This window comes from Panulirus ornatus, chromosome 1 (genome assembly GCF_036320965.1).
Source record: "Panulirus ornatus isolate Po-2019 chromosome 1, ASM3632096v1, whole genome shotgun sequence".
Taxonomy (NCBI): Eukaryota; Metazoa; Arthropoda; class Malacostraca; order Decapoda; family Palinuridae; genus Panulirus; species Panulirus ornatus.
In genome coordinates this window covers 61,804,093-61,828,496 of record NC_092224.1, presented here as the reverse complement: position 1 = coordinate 61,828,496, position 24,404 = coordinate 61,804,093, and the positions used below count along the sequence as shown (strand labels likewise).

General features: G+C 44.1%; 2 protein-coding genes across 4 annotated transcripts in view; both read right to left on the bottom strand.

Moving 5' to 3' along the window:
- The window catches only part of LOC139749129 (uncharacterized), a 59,263-nt gene extending 56,940 nt beyond the window's left edge, over positions 1 to 2,323 (bottom strand). For all 3 annotated transcript variants that reach the window (XM_071662755.1, XM_071662773.1, XM_071662764.1), the window contains exon 1: positions 2,186 to 2,323. In XM_071662755.1, coding sequence (XP_071518856.1) covers positions 2,186 to 2,310 — 125 coding nt within the window. In that variant the 5' untranslated portion in view covers positions 2,311 to 2,323. The remainder of the gene's footprint in view (positions 1 to 2,185) is intronic.
- Positions 2,324 to 8,419: 6,096 nt separating this feature from the next.
- Positions 8,420 to 22,832, bottom strand: LOC139749120 (uncharacterized). Its single transcript, XM_071662742.1, has 4 exons — positions 21,707 to 22,832; positions 21,186 to 21,293; positions 13,941 to 14,118; positions 8,420 to 8,580 (listed from the first exon to the last, which is right to left on the bottom strand). Exons 1-4 carry the CDS (start codon positions 22,184 to 22,186, stop codon positions 8,435 to 8,437), a joined length of 912 nt encoding a protein of 303 aa, XP_071518843.1. The 5' UTR covers positions 22,187 to 22,832; the 3' UTR covers positions 8,420 to 8,434.
- Between the last annotated feature and the right edge of the window lie 1,572 nt (positions 22,833 to 24,404).

Sequence of the window (24,404 nt, the reverse complement as noted above, 5' to 3'; positions counted from 1 at the left end):
AGGGGCCTCCTTCGGTCTCTTGGTGTCGTGTATCATAAGGGTTGGGGTCAGGAACCTTCTTCAGTTTCTTGGCGTCGGTTGCCGCCAAGCCTCAGCTCGGGAACTTTCTCCATTTTCTTGATGTCATGTGCCATAAAGCTCCAGGCTAGGAACCTTCATTGGTCTGTTGCGTGTTGTGTGCCACAACCCATAACGTTAGCGCAGGAGTCTCTTTTATTTGCTTGATATCGTGCAACGCAAAACGTTGGTTCAAGAACCTCCTCCTTCAGCCTCCGTCTCGAGTGCCACATAGGTTTAGATCAGGAACCTCCACCTCCTGCTCTTTGCAGTCGTGTGCAATAAAATTTCAGGTCGGCCATGAACCTCCTTCGGCCGTTTTGATGTCGAGTGCCACAAAACATCTGGTCAAAAAACCTCATCCCATCGTTCCCTGATAATTGCGTGCCCCAAAGCAACAGGTTAGGAATCCCACACATCGGTCCTTGGGCGTCGTGTACCTATGCTGTGCTTTAGGTGTTGTTGGGAAGGTGTGCTGAGACGCCACAAGAGTGCAGCTCCGGCCTCCCTGTGCGTCAGTCATATCCAGATTGTACCAGCTTCATGAAACAGCCAGGATCATAAATAACAAAAGCTTTTACTTATGGTTCAGATTCTGGGTTTATGATCGTGTGAATCGCCTTTATGGCACAGTGTGGTATGGTATATTTTTGGTCGACGGCTAAATTGCTTACTCACCGAACCCTCTTGTTTCTCTATATGCCGGCGGTGTTGATCCCGCTGAGTGGACCGTGCTCATGACTCATCCTCTCGGTGCTCACTGGCAGTTGAGCACAGCACACGACACTTACTGGCGCATGAACACAGAACACGAAGATCACTGGCATTTGAGCACAGGACGCGGTATTCACTAGTAGTGAATACAGAACACGATACTCTGGATGTTCATGACAGTTCCCGGTATTCGCTTCCGTTTGAACACAGAACACCGTACTCTTTGGTAGTTAAGCACATAACACGGAACTCGCTGGCTGTTGAGCACAGAACACGTTACTAACTGACTGTTGAGCACAGGACACGGTACTCTCTTGAGCAAAGAACACTGTTTACACCGACAGTTGAGTACAGAACACGGTACCCATTGCCAGATAAGTACAGATGACGGTACTCATAGGTAGGTGAGCACAGCACATGGTTCTTATGGTTAGACGAGTATAGAACACAGTACTCACAGGTGGATGAACACAATACGGTTCTCACTGGTAAGTGAGCACAGAACACAATGCTCACGGGTCGGCGAGAGCAGAACACGATACTCACTGGCTGTTGAGCACAGACCATGGTACTCACTGGTAGTTAAGCACAGAACACGCTACTCGGTGGCAATTGAACACGGAACTCGGTACTCGTGGCTAGATGAGCACAGAACACAGTACTTCTCCTTGGATGAGCACAGGTTATGGTGTGTTTAGGCGAAGCGCAGAACACCGCGCTCAGCTGATCAGATAACTCGGGACTTCGTAATTAAACACAGAACACAGCAATCACTGGCATTTTAGCACAATGCATGGGTAACTGCGCTAAGAACATGGTACTCATAGATACTCATGAATATTCATGAATATACAACTCATGGGCAGATACACTGGAAACACAGAATGATGAAGACATCATTATAGAGAACGCGGTGCAGAACAGGTGAACATAGAACTCGTGGGCAACAGAACATGGTAACATAGTACTCAAGGGTGTCTGAACAATCCATGTATGAGGGCCCATGAGTATAGTCTCTCTCTCTATCTCTCTCTCTCTCTCTCTCTCTCTCTCTCTCTCTCTCTCTCTCTCTCTCTCTCTCTCTCTCTTCGTGATGTGATTACATAACACGGTACTTTTCGGAAACGATACGGAATCCATCGGTAGTGCTGCACGAAGGCAGATAAACGAACACTACGATAAAGAGATATAGACAGCTGAACACCCCCCCTCCCTATAGTGTTGACAACTGGAATCGTATGGAAAATCAGAAGGCACAAAACCCTTTTACTCAGGGAAGCTGAACAGACAGTCGTCACACACACTGAACGTGGAATTCGAGGTCAGGTGGCTATAGAACACTGTGGTACTGAGGAGGGGAGTAACGCTTAGCCTAGTTCTCACGGGAAGGAACACTGGACCTAGTAGTACTCACGGGGAGGCTGGGAAGAAGGCTCTGGAGGTGAGGCCGAGGTAGGTGTCTGGGTAGGCGTAGGCGTGACGATACATACTGGGTCGCTTCATCCGACGCCGCCGCTTGTAGTTGCCGTGTTCGAACATGTCCTCATGATTCGGATCTGTCGGGGGATACAAACCAAAACACCTTCGTCTAAATTTAAGTACAGGAGCCGAAACACTGTATCTATTTGTCTACCCATCCATCCACGGAGCCTGTGGACTCTGTATATGGGGATGGCCAAGACCTCTACAAGCTATGAACACCAGAGATAAGAATTTGGTCCAGGATGGGCACCAGTCATTCGCATTCGGCTGTATCTCTGTCCAGTGAACTCGTACATATGTTCAATAGCTGTCGATGAAATACCAAACCATAACATGCCAAATTTACCAAATTTTCCGCCTTCTTCCTCCTCGTAATTTTCTCGTACGGTATAACATCAGCCTTTGTCGCTTCATGAAGTTGGTTCACATTGTGATCGGCAGCTTCAGTCCTAAGGAATTTTGCTATTTGCCATCACCGTCACACTTGGACAGATGATGCTGCAAGAGGCGCTCAAGCAGGGACCACGCCTGCGGAACTACGTCTATTACTTTATCATCTTCCTTCGTCTGTGGTGATGTATTATTTTAACAGTGATCAATATACTCAAAAAAGATTCATGATAGCATAAGGTAATAACGGAATGGAAATACCAAAACACCTACAAACAAGAGTTGGTATGATGTAGATACAGTGAGATCATCCCCACATGACTTTTGATTGCCGAATAAGATTGGTCTCGTGTATTTTATCAATTAGATATCTTCACTTCAGGGCTAGTGTCATTCAGGGATGGACTCTCTTGTGGCTATATTATCCATTATTTTGTCTGAACCATGACCGGGAGTAACGCATGGTCCTGCTCGGTACTACAGGCAACTCGGCTGGTCATCCTCTCCCTCGGGGCTGGTCGGTCAATGGGTACCTGGCTTAGGCTTACTTCCTGTACCAGGATTCCCTCCTACCCCCATGAGAACTCGTGCAACGCTGTGGAAGCTGGTTACGTCCACCACCGCTTTCTGTGTGTGTATCTATGTGCAGAGGGCGCAGGGCAGTTAAGTAGTAAGTGTGGTGGTTGCATCATGGGTATATAGGGTCAGGAACTGTGTTTGTAATGTAGTGATGGATGATGTCGAGTGGGAGAACATGATTCATGTTTGCTTGGGAAGTGTGTTTCCTGATGGGTACATGTCTAGTGAGGTGGAGCGTCGGTCTGACTTGGGAGGTCGATTGTTTTGTGCTCGTCGGGTTATTTTCTGTGTGTTTGTGTGTGTGTGTGTGTGTGTGTGTGTGTGTGTGTGTGTGTGTGTGTTTTGTCGGTGTTGTATCTGTTGGGGTGTGGTGGTGGTGTTTGTATTTTGAGAGGAGAGGGATGTCTGAGTGAAGTTGGCCGAAGTGTAAGGCAGGGGTAAGCGTTTTATTTTCACTTAGGTTTTGGTGGTTAGTTACAGAATGCATTGGTTAGGAGGCGTTTGTGCTGTTGCATAGAAACGAGTGCCGAGCCTTTTGAGGTGGGACTATATAAGGAGGATCTTTGTTTCATTGTTGAAGGTGTTGGGAGTTTGTAGTTGCCCGGTGGCCAGCGATTGTTCGTTCTGAGTACACTATTTTGTTTCGTTTGTAGCTTTGTTATATGTGGTGGGGCATTTTTTTCTTGTCCAGATCTGGTGCCAGTTCTAGGAGCATTTGATTTGTGTTGCTTTTGTGTTGATGGTATTGGTGTGGGGAGTGTGTGTTATTCGTGTGTCGTGCCTAGAATGGTTGGTTTCTGCTCAGTGGGAGAACTATCTATTCAAGGTGACTGGAAGGTGTGAGCTGGATTACTGTCTCTCTGGGATTTATAAGATTAATGGAAGACTTCTGGGGAGATACTCCGTTCTGGATGAGCCAGTGCTCCGGTTGTGTAATGTAATGCTGCATCTTTGATGTTGCTGTTGTGGTGTCCGGGTGTTGTATTGTGAATGTAAGATCGTTTGTGAGGTTTTGAAGTTTGTCTGAGGTAATGAGAGGTTGTGTAGGAAGAGACTGAAGAGAACTGGAGAAAGAATTTCTCCTCTGGGAACTTCAATTTAGAGTTTGTTAATTTAGAGGAGGAGCCGTTGTGAGTGACTCTGGCATGGCGGCCGGCAATATATATTTGTGTGTTATCGCACTCTTCCTTCACATGTTAATACTGTTAGTGGGAACTCTGCCTTCATATGGTAATACTGTTAGTGGGAACTCTGCCTTCATATGGTAATACTGTTAGTGGGAACTCTGCCTTCACATGGGAATACTTTTAGTGGGAAATCATTTATTCTTTGTATCATCGTCAGCGGACGGGAGTATACACAGCTTCGTCAGCGACCTTCCAGCTGTAGGAGAGCCCGCCTTTACTTGCTTTTGCGTGAAGCGCAGCCTCAAAGCTGTAGGAGCCTCATAGATAGGATCCTTGGGTTGCCTATCCAAATAATTAGCTAATTCAGTTACTCAGGTACTGGGCTTTGCATTCTTCAGGGTTCGAGTTGGTTAATCATTAACCTGTGTATACATTGCTTAAAATCTGTATCGCTTCAGTACCGAGAGGTCAGAGTTATGAATATCAACTTCGTATCATATGACGTATGGGACGCTATTTTTTTCATTGTTATTCCACGTCAGCTGCTGCAGCTACAGCGTAGAATCGCTTGTTGATAAATTGTCGATTGTATGATTCCACCTGTAGAATGACGCACGCAAGGAGCCCGTGACGTAGTGGTCGAGCGAGTTATCTCGCAGGTCGACAGGGCGTGATCGATGGCCGAGACGAGCATAGGTTAATCTTGAAGGAGAGCTCAAGTCTGGTGTCTTTCGTTCTTAAGCTGGAGAACAGCTGCCTCTTCCTACTCGCCGTGAGACTGTCATTCCCCGAGTGAACACTGTCGCTTCAGTCAGTATTAACTGTAACCCTGTGCTGACGTGAGCTATGGTAGAGTCTAGATTTTGACGTTATCAGCGGTTAGCTTACACAGCGCTCTCTGCTCATCCTGTGGGCGGTAGCGCAAAAGGGTTACGAAGTCGCAGATGGTCGTTCGTCACACTCCGGTTGGCAGAAAATTATGACTTAAGTCTGTGGCAAAGTTGGTACATTACATATGCTTATAGTCTAACCATATCGTAAAGTCGCCTGAGAAGCATATTCTAGTTTTGGCTTCATGTTATGTATGAGCAGCTTCCTGAATGCTATTCAAATATTTGCTGGCAAACAGGTGCGCTCCTTAGCTGTTCTTCTGAAATTGTGTGTGTGTGTGTGTGTGTGTGTGCGCGCGCGCGTGAGGAAAGTGTTTTACACTAGCATTGCCCGTCTCTAGACCTTGCATGCATGTATCATGTCTTGACTCCTATGAATTCAGTAAACTGTCCTTTATTCATTTATCTGTTTACCACAGCCAGAGCTAGGTACCCATTTCCCGACCATCCCCAGTGGAAGGATGAACACCTGGGTAGGGTGTAGGCTGACTGCTAGTCAGGATTCGTGCCCATTGGGGGCTCGACACCGGGCTGGCTCATGGTGACTCATGGTCAGTAACGTTCACCATGTATGTGCGTGTGTGTGTGTGTGTGTGTGTGTGTGTGTGTGTGTGTGTAAATTTTGAAATTCTGTGCATTACGTAATGGGCGTCTTGGGGAGGCTTATGATCCGATCCTTTTCATAGTTTCAATCTGGGCAGGAAATAGCTCTCTGAGCCAATTTAAGAGATGGTTTTTCTTTTCTCATTTCGTGGAGAACAGAACAATCCAGTTCATTTAATGTTTCATTTTGGTTCATATTAGATACAACTGTAGCTGGAAACTGTAACTTCAGTTTTACACAGTTAGTAAGTAATGGTGTTTTCAACACTCGGTTCTCACTTGACATGAACCACACAAATCACAGAAAAGTGACTAAGTTGAGACACTGAGACATGACATTAAACCTTGCTCTCGAAGAACAAAAACTTTTATGAGACAACTGGCACTCGAACAAAGCAAGAACCTCATTTTGTCCCTTGATCTGCTCCTCAAACTTTGGCTGCAGTAAGGTCAGGGGCCTCCTTCGGTCTCTTGGTGTCGTGTATCATAAGGGTTGGGGTCAGGAACCTTCTTCAGTTTCTTGGCGTCGGTTGCCGCCAAGCCTCAGCTCGGGAACTTTCTCCATTTTCTTGATGTCATGTGCCATAAAGCTCCAGGCTAGGAACCTTCATTGGTCTGTTGCGTGTTGTGTGCCACAACCCATAACGTTAGCGCAGGAGTCTCTTTTATTTGCTTGATATCGTGCAACGCAAAACGTTGGTTCAAGAACCTCCTCCTTCAGCCTCCGTCTCGAGTGCCACATAGGTTTAGATCAGGAACCTCCACCTCCTGCTCTTTGCAGTCGTGTGCAATAAAATTTCAGGTCGGCCATGAACCTCCTTCGGCGTTTTGATGTCGAGTGCCACAAAACATCTGGTCAAAAAACCTCATCCCATCGTTCCCTGATAATTGCGTGCCCCAAAGCAACAGGTTAGGAATCCCACACATCGGTCCTTGGGCGTCGTGTACCTATGCTGTGCTTTAGGTGTTGTTGGGAAGGTGTGCTGAGACGCCACAAGAGTGCAGCTCCGGCCTCCCTGTGCGTCAGTCATATCCAGATTGTACCAGCTTCATGAAACAGCCAGGATCATAAATAACAAAAGCTTTTACTTATGGTTCAGATTCTGGGTTTATGATCGTGTGAATCGCCTTTATGGCACAGTGTGGTATGGTATATTTTTGGTCGACGGCTAAATTGCTTACTCACCGAACCCTCTTGTTTCTCTATATGCCGGCGGTGTTGATCCCGCTGAGTGGACCGTGCTCATGACTCATCCTCTCGGTGCTCACTGGCAGTTGAGCACAGCACACGACACTTACTGGCGCATGAACACAGAACACGAAGATCACTGGCATTTGAGCACAGGACGCGGTATTCACTAGTAGTGAATACAGAACACGATACTCTGGATGTTCATGACAGTTCCCGGTATTCGCTTCCGTTTGAACACAGAACACCGTACTCTTTGGTAGTTAAGCACATAACACGGAACTCGCTGGCTGTTGAGCACAGAACACGTTACTAACTGACTGTTGAGCACAGGACACGGTACTCTCTTGAGCATAGAACACTGTTTACACCTACAGTTGAGTACAGAACACGGTACCCATTGGCAGATGAGTACAGATTACGGTACTCATAGGTAGGTGAGCACAGCACATGGTTCTTATGGTTAGACGAGTATAGAACACAGTACTCACAGGTGGATGAACACAATACGGTTCTCACTGGTAAGTGAGCACAGAACACAATGCTCACGGGTCGGCGAGAGCAGAACACGATACTCACTGGCTGTTGAGCACAGACCATGGTACTCACTGGTAGTTAAGCACAGAACACGCTACTCGGTGGCAATTGAACACGGAACTCGGTACTCGTGGTTAGATGAGCACAGAACACAGTACTCCTCCTTGGATGAGCACAGGTTATGGTGTGTTTAGGCGAAGCGCAGAACACGGCGCTCAGCTGATCAGATAACTCGGGACTTCGTAATTGAACACAGAACACAGCAATCACTGGCATTTTAGCACAATGCATGGGTAACTGCGCTAAGAACATGGTACTCATAGATACTCATGAATATTCATGAATATACAACTCATGGGCAGATACACTGGAAACACAGAATGATGAAGATATCATTATAGAGAACGCGGTGCAGAACAGGTGAAAATAGAACTCGTGGGCAACAGAACATGGTAACATAGTACTCAAGGGTGCCTGAACAATCCATGTATGAGGGCCCATGAATATAGAGTCTCTCTCTCTCTCTCTCTCTCTCTCTCTCTCTTCGTAATGTGATTACATAACACGGTACTTTTCGGAAACGATATGGAATCCATCGATAGTGCTGCACGAAGGCAGATAAACGAACACTACGATAAAGAGATAAAGACAGCTGAACACCCCCCCTCCCTATAGTGTTGACAACTGGAATCGTATGGAAAATCAGAAGGCACAAAACCCTTTTACTCAGGGAAGCTGAACAGACAGTCGTCACACACACTCAACGTGGAATTCGAGGTCAGGTGGCTATAGAACACTGTGGTACTGAGGAGGGGAGTAACGCTTAGCCTAGTTCTCACGGGAAGGAACACTGGACCTAGTAGTACTCACGGGGAGGCTGGGAAGAAGGCTCTGGAGGTGAGGCCGAGGTAGGTGTCTGGGTAGGCGTAGGCGTGACGATACATACTGGGTCGCTTCATCCGACGCCGCCGCTTGTAGTTGCCGTGTTCGAACATGTCCTCATGATTCGGATCTGTCGGGGGATACAAACCAAAACACTTCGTCTAAATTTAAGTACAGGAGCCGAGACACTGTATCTATTTGTCTACCCATCCATCCACGGAGCCTGTGGACTCTGTATATGGGGATGGCCAAGACCTCTACAAGCTATGAACACCAGAGATAAGAATTTGGTCCAGGATGGGCACCAGTCATTCGCATTCGGCTGTATCTCTGTCCAGTGAACTCGTACATATGTTCAATAGCTGTCGATGAAATACCAAACCATAACATGCCAGATTTACCAAATTTTCCGCCTTCTTCCTCCTCGTAATTTTCTCGTACGGTATAACATCAGCCTTTGTCGCTTCATGAAGTTGGTTCACATTGTGATCGGCAGCTTCAGTCCTAAGGAATTTTGCTATTTGCCATCACCGTCACACTTGGACAGATGATGCTGCAAGAGGCGCTCAAGCAGGGACCACGCCTGCGGAACTCCGTCTATTACTTTATCATCTTCCTTCGTCTGTGGTGATGTATTATTTTAATAGTGATCAGTATACTCAAAAAAGATTCATGATAGCATAAGGTAATAACGGAATGGAAATACCAAAACACCTACAAACAAGAGTTGGTATGATGTAGATACAGTGAGATCATCCCCACATGACTTTTGATTGCCGAATAAGATTGGTCTCGTGTATTATATCAATTAGATGTCTTCACTTCAGGGCTAGTGTCATTCAGGGATGGACTCTCTTGTGGCTATATTATCCATTATTTTGTCTGAACGATGACCGGGAGTAACGCATGGTCCTGCTCGGTACTACAGGCAACTCGGCTGGTCATCCTCTCCCTCGGGGCTGGTCAGTCGATGGGTACCTGGCTTAGGCTTACTTCCTGTACCAGGATTCCCTCCTACCCCCATGAGAACTCGTGCAACGCTGTGGAAGCTGGTTACGTCCACCACCGCTTTCTGTGTGTGTATCTATGTGCAGAGGGCGCAGGGCAGTTAAGTAGTAAGTGTGGTGGTTGCATCATGGGTATATAGGGTCAGGAACTGTGTTTGTAATGTAGTGATGGATGATGTCGAGTGGGAGAACGTGATTCATGTTTGCTTGGGAAGTGTGTTCCTGATGGGTACATGTCTAGTGAGGTGGAGCGTCGGTCTGACTTGGGAGGTCGATTGTTTTGTGCTCGTCGGGTTATTTTCTGTGTGTGTGTGTGTGTGTGTGTGTGTGTGTGTGTGTGTGTGTGTGTTTTGTCGGTGTTGTATCTGTTGGGGTGTGGTGGTGGTGTTTGTATTTTGAGAGGAGAGGGATGTCTGAGTGAAGTTGGCCGAAGTGTAAGGCAGGGGTAAGCGTTTTATTTTCACTTAGGTTTTGGTGGTTAGTTACAGAATGCATTGGTTAGGAGGCGTTTGTGCTGTTGCATAGAAACGAGTGCCGAGCCTTTTGAGGTGGGACTATATAAGGAGGATCTTTGTTTCATTGTTGAAGGTGTTGGGAGTTTGTAGTTGCCCGGTGGCCAGCGATTGTTCGTTCTGAGTACACTATTTTGTTTCGTTTGTAGCTTTGTTATATGTGGTGGGGCATTTTTTTCTTGTCCAGATCTGGTGCCAGTTCTAGGAGCATTTGATTTGTGTTGCTTTTGTGTTGATGGTATTGGTGTGGGGAGTGTGTGTTATTCGTGTGTCGTGCCTAGAATGGTTGGTTTCTGCTCAGTGGGAGAACTATCTATTCAAGGTGACTGGAAGGTGTGAGCTGGATTACTGTCTCTCTGGGATTTATAAGATTAATGGAAGACTTCTGGGGAGATACTCCGTTCTGGATGAGCCAGTGCTCCGGTTGTGTAATGTAATGCTGCATCTTTGATGTTGCTGTTGTGGTGTCCGGGTGTTGTATTGTGAATGTAAGATCGTTTGTGAGGTTTTGAAGTTTGTCTGAGGTAATGAGAGGTTGTGTAGGAAGAGACTGAAGAGAACTGGAGAAAGAATTTCTCCTCTGGGAACTTCAATTTAGAGTTTGTTATTTTAGAGGAGGAGCCGTTGTGAGTGACTCTGGCATGGCGGCCGGCAATATATATTTGTGTGTTATCGCACTCTGCCTTCACATGTTAATACTGTTAGTGGGAACTCTGCCTTCATATGGTAATACTGTTAGTGGGAACTCTGCCTTCATATGGTAATACTGTTAGTGGGAACTCTGCCTTCACATGGGAATACTTTTAGTGGGAAATCATTTATTCTTTGACTGTATCATCGTCAGCGGACGGGAGTACACACAGCTTCGTCAGCGACCTTCCAGCTGTAGGAGAGCCCGCCTTTACTTGCTTTTGCGTGAAGCGCAGCCTCAAAGCTGTAGGAGCCTCATAGATAGGATCCTTGGGTTGCCTATCCAAATAATTAGCTAATTCAGTTACTCAGGTACTGGGCTTTGCATTCTTCAGGGTTCGAGTTGGTTAATCATTAACCTGTGTATACATTGCTTAAAATCTGTATCGCTTCAGTATCGAGAGGTCAGTTATGAATATCAACTTCATATCATATGACGTATGGGACGCTATTTTTTTCATTGTTATTCCACGTCAGCTGCTGCAGCTACAGCGTAGAATCGCTTGTTGATAAATTGTCGATTGTATGATTCACCATCGTAAGAATGACGCACGCAAGGAGCCCGTGACGTAGTGGTCGAGCGAGTTATCTCGCAGGTCGACAGGGCGTGATCGATGGCCGAGACGAGCATAGGTTAATCTTGAAGGAGAGCTCAAGTCTGGTGTCTTTCGTTCTTAAGCTGGAGAACAGCTGCCTCTTCCTACTCGCCGTGAGACTGTCATTCCCCGAGTGAACACTGTCGCTTCAGTCAGTATTAACTGTAACCCTGTGCTGACGTGAGCTATGGTAGAGTCTAGATTTTGACGTTATCAGCGGTTAGCTTACACAGCGCTCTCTGCTCATCCTGTGGGCGGTAGCGCAAAAGGGTTACGAAGTCGCAGATGGTCGTCGTCACACTCCGGTTGGCAGAAAATTATGACTTAAGCTGTGGCAAAGTTGGTACATTACATATGCTTATAGTCTAACCATATCGTAAAGTCGCCTGCTGGACGCAAGTATCTCATGATTTCGTGTATCTAATCATTAACGGTAATGTGTTCACTACGTCCCCAATCTAGTGTAATAATTATTTAAAAGTTGTGATCAGCTCATCTGTCACTCTTTTCCACGGTGGGCAAATCTAATTGCAGGCATTTTAGGTTTTCCCTGTAACTCGTCTTTCTTTCCTGATACTGCCTTTGTTACCCTACTCCAGACCCTCTCTTATCATTCCTTATGCATCTTCAGGAGCGGAAACTAAACTTGAGAAGCATATTCTAGTTTAGCCTTGTGGATGATGTGAACAGCTTGCGAAATAGTTACTTACATACTTGAATGCAATTTAGCACATGATATTTTATAAAAATAGCTGCAGCCAAAGTCTGAAAACATACAAGAAAAATAAGTTTATATGACATGAAACGAAGGGGAGCATGAAAAGATGTGTTCATCAGTGTACACAATACATTAGCGGACTTTAATATACTGACGATCACAATGGTTTGGATGGGATTGTTGTAGTGTATTTGTGCTTGTCTGTCTGTCACTCTCTGTGTACTTAGATATATTTTTCATGCGTTTCTCTGTATGGTGGTTTTTCATGTGTTTCTCTGGTTGTTTTTTCCGCGTGCGTGTGAGTACGGCGGAGAAAGTAATGTTAAAATGTTTTTAGTCCGCACTCATGCAGGACCAGGCCTTCCTTGCAGTCACGACGCGGACACTCAACACTAATCCAATAATGAATGTATTAAGTTCTTGGTTCTCAAGGATGATGGGCTTGGCTCGTGTGAGGTCACCAGTCTCACATAAGCACAGCTGTCATGGAGCTGCAATCTCTAGATACAGCTGTCATGAATCCACATCCTTTAAATACAGCTGTTGTAGAGCCGGAATCTCTGTTTAACTTTCCCAAAAGCTGGCGTATTGTGATGAATGGTGTTGGCTGCTGTGCTGTATGTTAGTTTGCTCTGCATCCCCAGTCAGTCAGTCTGGTGGAGCCCTACATCCTCGAGGCCGCTCTTCCACGCGGAAGCAGGGTAAGATGGCCACCTTTGAGGCGGGAAGATCCTCCACAACGCTGTACTCCTTTCTGTCTTCTGACATCGATTTTGGTACGAGGACTTCAGCGATAAACCAAACTTTTCAGAAATGCTCAGCTTGTGACACTTCATGATTTCATTCATTCAGAGATTAGTGAAAATAAATCGATATTAATGATTTACGTTTTCTTCGAGACAATACTAAGTGATATGACGTTTCTTTAATGTGTATGATTTGATAACGTTTGCATGATGTGAACAATATTTATTTGGTGATGTCACTGGATATTTTAAGGGAAATATCTGCCGTATACAACAAGACATGCTACAGTACAATAACAACGTGTTCAAGATTCTTCAATTAACTTATCAGTTGACGTTGACAACCGTTGATGACCCTGGCAGGCGATGGGCCGGCCGAAATGATTAATGAACCAAATCATTTTCTTAGTTTTCGAGAGATTTTAAGGTATATTGATTTGATATCAGTAGGCGAGCTAGGTAATAATACATGAATAATTTTCTGATAACTATTTCGAGGCTGTTCGTGTGCCGGATTACGTTAACGCAAACAGCAACTTAGATATGTCTACTATCCTCGCGACAAGAAATGTTTAACAAATACTCTCAACAGAAAGATACAGTTGACTATACATTGAATGAAATTACCCACATGTTACTCGTTCAGGGTGTAGCTATAAGGCTATCATTAACGGAGAGCGCCTGACCATAATATCACTCGGTGACAGAGTAAGTACGAATACACATGCCACCAGTTGACTGACCCTCTCTCCTACGATGCTATTCATTACATCTCTCCAACTAGCTGACATTCTCTATCTTTATGGCTTCAGTTGACAGAGCCATCGGTATTAATTGCTGACAATACCTGTCTGCCACAATTTGAACCTGACTCGTTCATAGACATCTATCTACCATTCGTTGACATACAGTACTTGCAGAACTAAAATATGGTCGACAGGCATTACTGACGTACCACCCGTTGACAAGCAGTACCAGTTGTGTCCGTGACTGGAGCCTCCAACACAAAAACTTCAAAAAGAAGTTATTTGTTGAGAATAGCTGTCTGTCCCTGGTTGAAGGATGGTTCCCATCAACCACTAGTTCACAGGTAGCGTCTGTCACATACTCGTTCACGAATATCTCGTACCCCTCAATGAACAGACGATTCTCACCTTCCACGCGCTGATATTTCCAGTCAACCACACACCACCGTGACACTCACTCTCTGGGAGATCGTACCTAGGGTCCAGTAGTTGCCCTTGCCGCCACCACCACCGCCCTCTCGCGGGATCTTGACGAAACACTCGTTCAGGCTGAGGTTGTGGCGGATCGAGTTCTTCCAGCCTTGCTTCTCCTTAGCGTTCTGCTGGGCGTAGAAGGGAAATTTGGTGGCGATCCACTGGTAGATCTCGCTCAGCTGGAAAGGACACCAGATATAGGATCAGTTTTTCAGGGTAGATAAAAATGGGAAGTATTAAAAGAAACAAAAAAAATACATCAAAACCCGCGCACGTAGCGATCACCGTTGGCTTTCTTTGCCAGCCACATCTCACTCATCCTCATCTAATACAAGAGATAATACGTATTCGAATATATTGCGATGGTTTCACATTTGATGTATCATGAGACTCGAAAAGGCGAACTTTTCAATTTTTTTTCTCTTTTACGATAAATGGTTGTAAAGACGTGTGTCAATGGGGAGTGCAGTGATGATTATGCAGTTGTCTCTTCCATTGCATACTGAGGAGCATGACAGCCTTAAATACAGCAAGTGTTAACCCTTCATGCATTTATCAATAAAGCTTTAGCGTATGTATGTGGATATATATATATATATATATATATATATATATATATATATATATATATATATATATATATATATCAGTAGGCGTGTATGAATGTGGATGACCAGAACTCCGAACTCAGCAACAAATGGCGGGATTGTTACCATATTTTCACGGTTCTTCGGTGGCAAAAAGATTTTGTTTTTTCCCTAAGGATTGAAATCGATGTTGCCAGGTGACCTGTAGTGTTGACAGACTTTTTGTGATGTGCCAGTTAACCTGCATTGCTCCATGGCGTCCTGTAGTGCTGCTAAGCATTCTGTAATGCAACTAGCAGTCCTGTAGCGTTGCTAGGTAACCTTTGGGGCTGCCAGAGGCCCTGAATGCTGCCGCGAGATGTCCCGTTGAGCCGCCAGACGTCCCGTAGCGCTGCCCGTCTTGTAGCGCTATCAACCATTCTGTAACACTACCAAACGTTCTTTAGTGCTGTTCAACGTCTTGTAGTGTTGTAGACGTCCCGAAGTGCTGCCAGAGAACCTTTAACGCTGCCAGACGTCTTGAAACGATGTCGAACGTCTTGAAGTGCTGCTAGAGAACTTACGGATACCGGCCGTCCTGTGGCGTCGCAAGACGCCCTATTGAGCCGCCATACGTCTTGCAGCCCTGTCAGACTCCTTTGGCGCTCCCAGACGTCATGTAGCGCTGCTCGACGTCCTGCCGGATGCAGCTCTGTTCGAGGACCTGTAGCGCTGTCATACGTCCTGTAGCTTTACCATACGTCTTTTAACACTGCCAAACGTTTTGTAATGCAGCCAGAGAAGCCGTGGCGCTTCCAGACGTCCTGTAGCTCTGCTACACGTTCCATGGCGCTGCCAAACGCCCTTTATCGCAGCCAGACGATCCTAAAGCGCTGTCAGTCGTCTTTTAGTGCTGTCAGACGTCTAACAGTGCATTGTCTGTAACAATACTCTTTTAGCGATTTAATTCTAAGCAAAGGCCGACCGCTAGTTTTGAACAAAAATCCCAGCAGCCTTCCAGGTGGTTATACCTACCCGGGGGGAGGGGATATCTGACTGTATGGGAAATGCATCTCAACCAGAGCCCACTATCCACAGCCAAGCGCCAAAGATCTTACCTTGGTTTCCCCTAACTGCTTAATAAACCTTGGCTCAGCCCATCGATAGCGCGTCTCCCCCTGAATACCACATCACTCTTATTTCGATTTGTCCTATGCACATCATAGATCCTCATGCATGCTCAGGCCCTGGCCATCCAAACTATCTTTCACCCCGTCCTTCCATATCGTCCTTCGTCTGTGTACCCTCCAGTGGTGACCTGCACGCCCTCTTAGCCAGTCTCTCCTCACTTATCTTCCATATGTCCAGACCACTTCAGCTTTTCAGCACACACTCTTCAGCTCTCTCAGCCATATTGTTGTTACTCTCACGCCTCTCTATTACCCTGTCATTTCTGAGTCGATCAACCCTTCTCACACATTTCATTCCCGATATCTCCACCCCCTTCGGTCCGTATTTATTAAGGGCTTATGTCTCGCATCCTTACACCACCGTAGATTCTACTATATCAGCATATTTACCCATCTTTGTCCTCACAGACAGTGACCTTTCTTTACTCTCTCTCTCTCTCTCTCTCTCTCTCTCTCTCACTCTCTCTCTCAGTGCACATAGTACCTTTGCCCCCTCACTCACCCAGTGGCTTGTTCCAGCTCCCGTAATCTAGCTATTTATTCCTTCATCCATCTACTTCGTCATCCACATACTTTCATCTTATTAGTGATTTCTTTACAATTACCCAGTGACAAATGCATGTGAAAGAGTCCTGGTGTTATTCAGGATCTCATTCCAAAGGCTCCTGCAGGTGAAGGCTGCGTTAGTTGCAGGGATATGTGAACTCCTTTTAGGTGAGACGTTCTTTGACGAGACTGTACCCCCGAGGATCCAGCCTCGCGAAAGGTGAGACCTTTCATTTGCGGTGTAACATCGAGCAGCCGGAGCCCGGTAACATCCATTTCTATCTTCAGCTTAAAGTTCATCATATAAAAACAGTATATATATTTTTTTTTTCTTTTTTTTTTGTCGCTGTCTCCCGCGTTTGCGAGGTAGCGCAAGGAAACAGACGAAAGAAATGGCCCAACCCACCCCCATACACATGTATATACATACGTCCACACACGCAAATATACATACCTACACAGCTTTCCATGGTTTACCCCAGACGCTTCACATGCCTTGATTCAATCCACTGACAGCACGTCAACCCCGGTATACCACATCGCTCCAATTCACTCTATTCCTTGCCCTCCTTTCACCCTCCTGCATGTTCAGGCCCCGATCACACAAAATCTTTTTCACTATATATATATATATATATATATATATATATATATATATATATATATATATATATATAGAGAGAGAGAGAGAGAGAGAGAGAGAGAGTACACATGATAGTTACCAGGTCAAGTTGTATATCCTAAGCTCAGTAAAACGCTCAAAGTTTCTGGCGCAGCTCAACAGCGCCTTTCGTCAAGTCATCATCTACTCGAATCATCTTTATATTTAGTCCAGAATTTCAGTCTCCTCATAGCTGACATCTCACACTTGAAATTCACTTAAATGCTCCACTCTAGATTCTCAGGTTATCTCTTGTTTATTGTTTGCACACTCTCACCACCCTCTATCGGTCCAGAGTTTCATAAAACTTGTGCTCGATCATTCAACCTGTGCACTCTGCTCGACTGCTTCATATTAACCCGTTACCTGCCCGTTATTAACCTATAATATTTTTTTTTTTTCTATTCGACATCATCATATAACCTGTGTTCTCTATATCAGAACTCGTGTAACAGTTTTTGTCACCGTAGTTATTTATATGTACATGTTCGAATATGTCTGGGTTTGGGGAGAAGGAATTCTACTTCCATATTCCCCGAGTGTCGTAAAAGGCGACTAATGGGGGTTGGGACCGGGGAGCTGAAACCCCTTACTATCCCTCCCTTGTATTTCAATTTTCAAAAGACGGAACAGAATGAGCCAAGCGGAGAGTGCTCATCCTCCTCGAATGCTCATACTAGGATGTCGAAGTGTTTGGATGTAACCAAGATGAGACGAAAGTAGAGATAGAAAGAAACCTTTGTATTCTGGTACAGGGCGAGACAAAGCTTAAGGATGAACAAGAATGGCTTGGAAATGTTTTGGTGAGGGGTTGGTGACATTGCAAAAGCTACGGAAGAGGTGGCATTACTGTTAAAGCAGGAGTTGTGGGAGTGTGAGACAGAGTGTAAGGAAATGGGCTGTAGACTGATGTGGAAAAAATTAAAATAGATTGCGAGAGGTGGGTAATTATTAATGTATATGCACCTGAGAGGCAAGTGTTTTAGGAGCAGCTGAATGAATGTGTCAGCATTTTGATGCAAGAGACCGGGTATTAGTGATGCATTATCTAAATGGGAAGGTGAGTAAGTAGCAGATTAAAGTATAATTGGGGGCACAGGGTATTCAGTATTTTGAACAGAAATTGTGAACAGTTTGTGGAGCTGTGTGAGGAAAAAGGACTGATTATAGGGAACACCTGGTTTAATATAGTCAGCGGCATTATTAGATTAAACAACAATTGGTAGGTATACAACAGAGAGACTTTCGGACATGAATGTGCTCAGAGGGGCAGCTAGTGGGATGGTTGATAATCACATGTATAGAAGTTTCGAAAATGAAACATTTTGGGAGAGAAGAGAGCGGTGAGAGTAAGTGAGCTTGGAAAACTGACCTGTACGAAGAAAGACCACGAGAGATTAAGTGTAGAATGGGAAAAGATAAGAGTAAGTGAAGCAAGGTAAGTGGGTGAGGAAAGGGAAGTATTTAGGGAAACAACACTGGCATGTGCGAGAGATGCAAGTGGCATGCATAAGGTGGGAAGAAGGCAGATTAGAAAGGTCATAGTAGTGGAATGAAGAACTAAAGTTGTTTGTGAAAGATGCTACGATACTCAAAGAGAAGAGCAAACTACTGGGAGATGTATAAGAGGAATCGGCAGGAAGTCGAGTTGAAGGTGCAGGGATTGAAAAAGAGGGCAAATGACGGTTGGAGTGAGCGATTATCAGTAAACATCAAGGAGAATAAGATGTTTTGGAAGAAGGTTAATGCTTTGCGAAAAACAAGAGAACAAATGGGAACATCGGTGAAGGGGCCAAATGGGGACGTGGTAGCAGGTAATGATGAAGTGAGGAGATGGAGTGGTTATACTAAAAGACTGTTGAATGTGTTTGATGACAGGGTGGCATATGTCTGGTATTTGGGTCAGGGTGGTATGAGAAGTGAGAGAGTCAAGGAGTGGTTTGGTGCAGAAAGAAGAGGTGGTGAAAGCCTTACGTTAGATGAAATGTGGCAAGGCGGTGGGAGTGGATGGTATTGTTGAATTTCTTAAGAAAGGGGACGACTGTGTTGTCAATTACTTAGGATTTTCACTGTATGTATGGATCATAGCGGGGTGCTTGAGGCAAGTTACAGAGGCATAACTTTGTTGAGTGTACCTGGTAAGTTGTATGTGAGAGTAATAACTGAGAGAGTGAAAGTATGTACAGAGTATAAGATTAGGGAAGAAAAGCGTGGTTTCAAAAGTTGTAGAGGATGTGTGGATAAGGTGTTTGCTTTAAAGAATGTGTGTGAGGAATACTCAGAGTAACAAAAAGATTTGTATGTAGCATTTATGGATCTGGAGAAAGAATATGAGAAGGTTGATAGAAATACCTTGTGGAATGTTTTAAGAATATATAGTAAGGGAAAAGTGTTAGAATCTGCGGGAAGTCTTTGTCAAGGATATAAGACGTGTGTACGACTGGGAAAAGAGGAGAGTGAATGGCTCCAAATGAAGATTGGTTTGCAGCAGGGGATGTGTGATGTCCCCATGGCTGTTTAGATTGTTTATGGATGGGATGAAGAGAGAGGTAAATGCAGGAGTTTCGGAGATAAGGACAAGTGTAGAGTCTGTAGGGGATGAGGGGCTTTGGAAATGAGTCACTTCTTTGCAGGAAACACAGTATTGGTGGATGATTCGTGTGAGAAACTGCAAAAGTTGATAACCCAATTTGGAAAAGTGTTTAAAAGGAGTAAGTTGACAATACATGTGAATAAAACAAGGTTATGAGGTTTAGCAAGATAAAGGGACAGGTTAGATAGGGATGTAAGTTTGAATGGAGAAAAATTAAAGGAAATGAATTGTTTTAGATATAAGAGAGTGGACAAGGCTTCCAAGTGGAACCATGGAAGCGGAAGTGAGTCACAAGGTTGGTGAGTGGGCGAAGAGGTCGTTATCTGGGAGGGCGAAAATGGGTATGTTTTAAGGTACAGTAGTTCCAACAATGTTAGAGGAATGCGAGGCATAGGCAGTAGATGAGGATGTGAGGAGGAGGATGAATGTATTTGAAATGAAAAGCTTGGACAGTGTGTCGTGAGGTGGTAATAAAAAGTGTGGTTGAGAGAGCTGAAAAGGTGTGTTAAAGTAGTAGGCACATTAGAGAGAATGATGAGTGAACAAAAATTTGTGTGATCGGGGCTTGAACATGCAGGAAGGTGAACGGTGTGCATGAGATGGAGTAAATTGGAACGATTTAGTATACAGGGGTCGACTTGCTGTCAGTGTACTGAACCAGGACATGTGAAGCGTCCAGGGAAGCCATGAAAAGGTCAATGAGACTTGGTTGTGGGTAGGGAGCTGAAGTTTAGGTGGATCGCACATAACTAAAGGATGGATGTAAGCGAATTCGGTCATATATATATATATATATATATATATATATATATATATATATATATATATATATATATATATTTTTTTTTTTTTTTTTTTTCATACTATTTGCCATTTCCCGCGTTAGCGAGGTAGCGTTAAGAACAGAGAACTGGGCCTTAGAGGGAATATCCTCACCTGACCCCCTTCTCTGTTCCTTCTTTTGGAAAATTAAAAAAAAGCAAGAAAGGGGAGGATTTCCAGCCACCCGCTCCCTCCCCTTTTAGTCGCCTTCTACGACACGCAGGGAATACGTGGGAAGTATTCTTTCTCCCCTATCCCCAGGGATAATATATATATATATATATATATATATATATATATATATATATATACAAGCGCTTGCTATAGTCTTAACGCGTTGCTGGTGTATTATGTGCTTGGGGTCGTCTGGTAAAGATGAGCAATGTTTTGAAGAGGTGGCTCGAGTTTCAGATGACATTTGCATTTTGTTTTCTGTCGTTAGTTTATTTTCGTTACGCCCGGTGGGTATGCCATTTATTCCAGGCTTCATGTATACATGTTTTGAGATAGTGCTTTGTTTTTCATTTGTGATTACACAGTTTGAACTGAAAGAAAACTTTTCTCTTGCCCTTAGACTCATGCTCATGTATCCTTGGTTATAACACTACACTCCCCTTTCCTGCTGGCCACCTAAAGCTGCTAGTAGACGTTCACTTATTTTATCTTTTTGTTTAAACAGTGACTGATGAGTTTCAGTGGAATCATGGACATTTCATCATCATTTGCCCCTGCTTAATGTTCGTATATTGTGTCTTTTTAAAACGCCACATTATACGGTTAGCTCTATGTTTGGTCAGCACCCTTTGATATCATCTGCATATTTAGGTATAGTTTTTATTCTGACTGTCAAGGTACCTTCCTTACTGACCTGTAGCTTTCTGTCTGGACTCTCCTTGATGGCCATGGCAATGAGGGCGACGTAAGAATAGGGCGGTTTCTTGTTGGGATCGGAGTCGCTGTCCTTGTTGTTCTCGTCCTGGGTGAAAAACAAAACACGATCATGTTACCCAGTGGAAGAGGAAAAAATAGAATTAGTATGATGGGTTGGTAGGCACGCCAACTCTCTGCCTATCTGCATTGTCTCTCGAGTGTAGAACTGCATTTTGAGACGTGTTCTCGGGGATTTTAGGAAAGAGCCTTGAGTTTACTGAACCATAGATGAAGTGCACTCGCTTATATCTGAAGTTTTAGGATCACATTAAATATTATGGTTGACCGATTATAATAGTTTATGACTGAGCCTATTGCAAGAATTTCTAGTATGTTCATCTACTTTTAACATCCGTTTGGTAGAGGGTAAACTGACTACATTTATGAAACAGGTCGGTAGATCATGTTAAGTTTACATAGTTAAAGGATACTTGTAAATAACTTGTAAATTTGGCGTACCTTTTTACCGCCGGCGGAGCCTTGCGTCGTGACCTTTTCCGCAGACTCCGTGATCGAAGCCGGAGTGTCGAGCGCCTGTACCGTCTTCTCGTACGCGGTTGAGTCCACCGGTTCGATGACCTTCGGTGAGTCGTACTGCCTCTCGTACGAAGTCGAGTCCAACGTCTCGAGGGTCTTGTACGTCTTCTCGTAACATTTCTCGTACCCGCCGCTGTCTATCTGCGGGTCTAAGTGGGTCTTGGGAGGGTACATCTTCTCGTAGGGTTTAACATCCTGAGCCTCGAAGCTTGTCGTTTCCATCTGCTCTAACGTCACCTTTTCGTATTCCTTTGCGACGTAGAGCTTGTCGAAGGCCTTCGATGTGTCGTAGAGTTTGTTGTCGTACATTTTGGGGGCGTCGAAGGGGTGGTTGGCGCTGGTGGAGTCGATGTGTTCATATGGCTTCACAGGGGCGTGGTGCTCTGGGTCAACCGCCGGCATGACCAGAGGTTTTGCGTAGACTTCATTTCTTGGCGAGTGGGAGAGAGGAACTCAAGTCATTAGAATGCAGCGGAAGGAGTGAGGACGAGGCTACAGCATGATCAAACAATGATGATAAAGCAAAGCTTCTCCTCTCACAGGAATGATTTGTTTGTCACTGAAATATCAGACGGAAGCTCTATGGCTAATGGTATGGAAACTTAAACTTAAGAGGATCTCTGAATCACTGCTACATTCCATTTCAATTTACAAGTCAGTTAGCACTTATCACATTACCACACTGGACGAGTGGCGTTGCACTAACCCTGACTTTTCATATTACTCTGAAGCAGAAGTGAGTCTGAAGATTTTACCGTGCAGTAAAGGTGTTAACACACAAACATGGTCTTCACCCTTGGGGAAGTCGGCGGGATATGACATGCTTGCATTGCTCGTAGAAGTTGTCGTAAATCATAGTCCTGTATATTACTGTGTAATGTAATATATCAATGTGAAATATAATGACTCTGCCATCACTACAGTGACTTCGAGGGCCGGGTTAATGGGGTCATCTGAGCAGTGTGACCCCGCAAGAAGTGTCATTAAAGAGAATTAGGAAGGCAAACCCTAAGCTGAGGTTCTTTGGCTGCGAGTTAACGCCCTTGTCTTTTATCTTAGGAGAGAGATTTCTGCAAATTGATCCTAATTCGTATGACGTTGATTAATTACCAGTAATTATTTACAGCGACAAGAATGTTATGCAAGCCATCTCCATAATCACCCGCATGGTTGATTGCTTTATTCAAGACTATTGTTTATTGTTTATGGGATAAACAATGTAAAGAAAGACCTCACAGATTTTATACTATGCTGATTGGGTTGCGAAACAGCTGGGTGGGTGGTAACACTGTCCCAGTGAAGCTGAACTCCGCAAGGGAAAGACGAAGGCTGGAGAGGCTCTTGATGATGATGATGATGATGATGATGATGATGATGATGATGATGATGATGATGATGATGATGATGATGATGATGATGATGATGATGATGATGATGATGATGATGATGATGATGATGATGATGATGATGATGATGATGATGATGATGATGATGATGATGATGATGATGATGATGATGATGATGATGATGATGATGATGATGATGATGATGATGATGATGATGATGATGATGATGATGATGATGATGATGATGATGATGATGATGATGATGATGATGATGATGATGATGATGATGATGATGATGATGATGATGATGATGATGATGATGATGATGATGATGATGATGATGATGATGATGATGATGATGATGATGATGATGATGATGATGATGATGATGATGATGATGATGATGATGATGATGATGATGATGATGATGATGATGATGATGATGATGATGATGATGATGATGATGATGATGATGATGATGATGATGATGATGATGATGATGATGATGATGATGATGATGATGATGATGATGATGATGATGATGATGATGATGATGATGATGATGATGATGATGATGATGATGATGATGATGATGATGATGATGATGATGATGATGATGATGATGATGATGATGATGATGATGATGATGATGATGATGATGATGATGATGATGATGATGATGATGATGATGATGATGATGATGATGATGATGATGATGATGATGATGATGATGATGATGATGATGATGATGATGATGATGATGATGATGATGATGATGATGATGATGATGATGATGATGATGATGATGATGATGATGATGATGATGATGATGATGATGATGATGATGATGATGATGATGATGATGATGATGATGATGATGATGATGATGATGATGATGATGATGATGATGATGATGATGATGATGATGATGATGATGATGATGATGATGATGATGATGATGATGATGATGATGATGATGATGATGATGATGATGATGATGATGATGATGATGATGATGATGATGATGATGATGATGATGATGATGATGATGATGATGATGATGATGATGATGATGATGATGATGATGATGATGATGATGATGATGATGATGATGATGATGATGATGATGATGATGATGATGATGATGATGATGATGATGATGATGATGATGATGATGATGATGATGATGATGATGATGATGATGATGATGATGATGATGATGATGATGATGATGATGATGATGATGATGATGATGATGATGATGATGATGATGA

What these genes read in the sequence shown, in the direction of transcription:
- LOC139749120 (XM_071662742.1), bottom strand. Translation starts at nt 22,186, where the DNA reads ATGCCGGCGGTTGACCCAGAGCACCACGCCCCTGTGAAGCCATATGAA. An exon ending in GTCCAGACAGAAAGCTACAG is followed by an intron (nt 14,119 to 21,185) that starts GTCAGTAAGGAA and finishes TGTCCTTTCCAG; the next exon opens with CTGAGCGAGATCTACCAGTG. An exon ending in GGGCAACTACTGGACCCTAG is followed by an intron (nt 8,581 to 13,940) that starts GTACGATCTCCC and finishes ATCCCCCGACAG; the next exon opens with ATCCGAATCATGAGGACATG.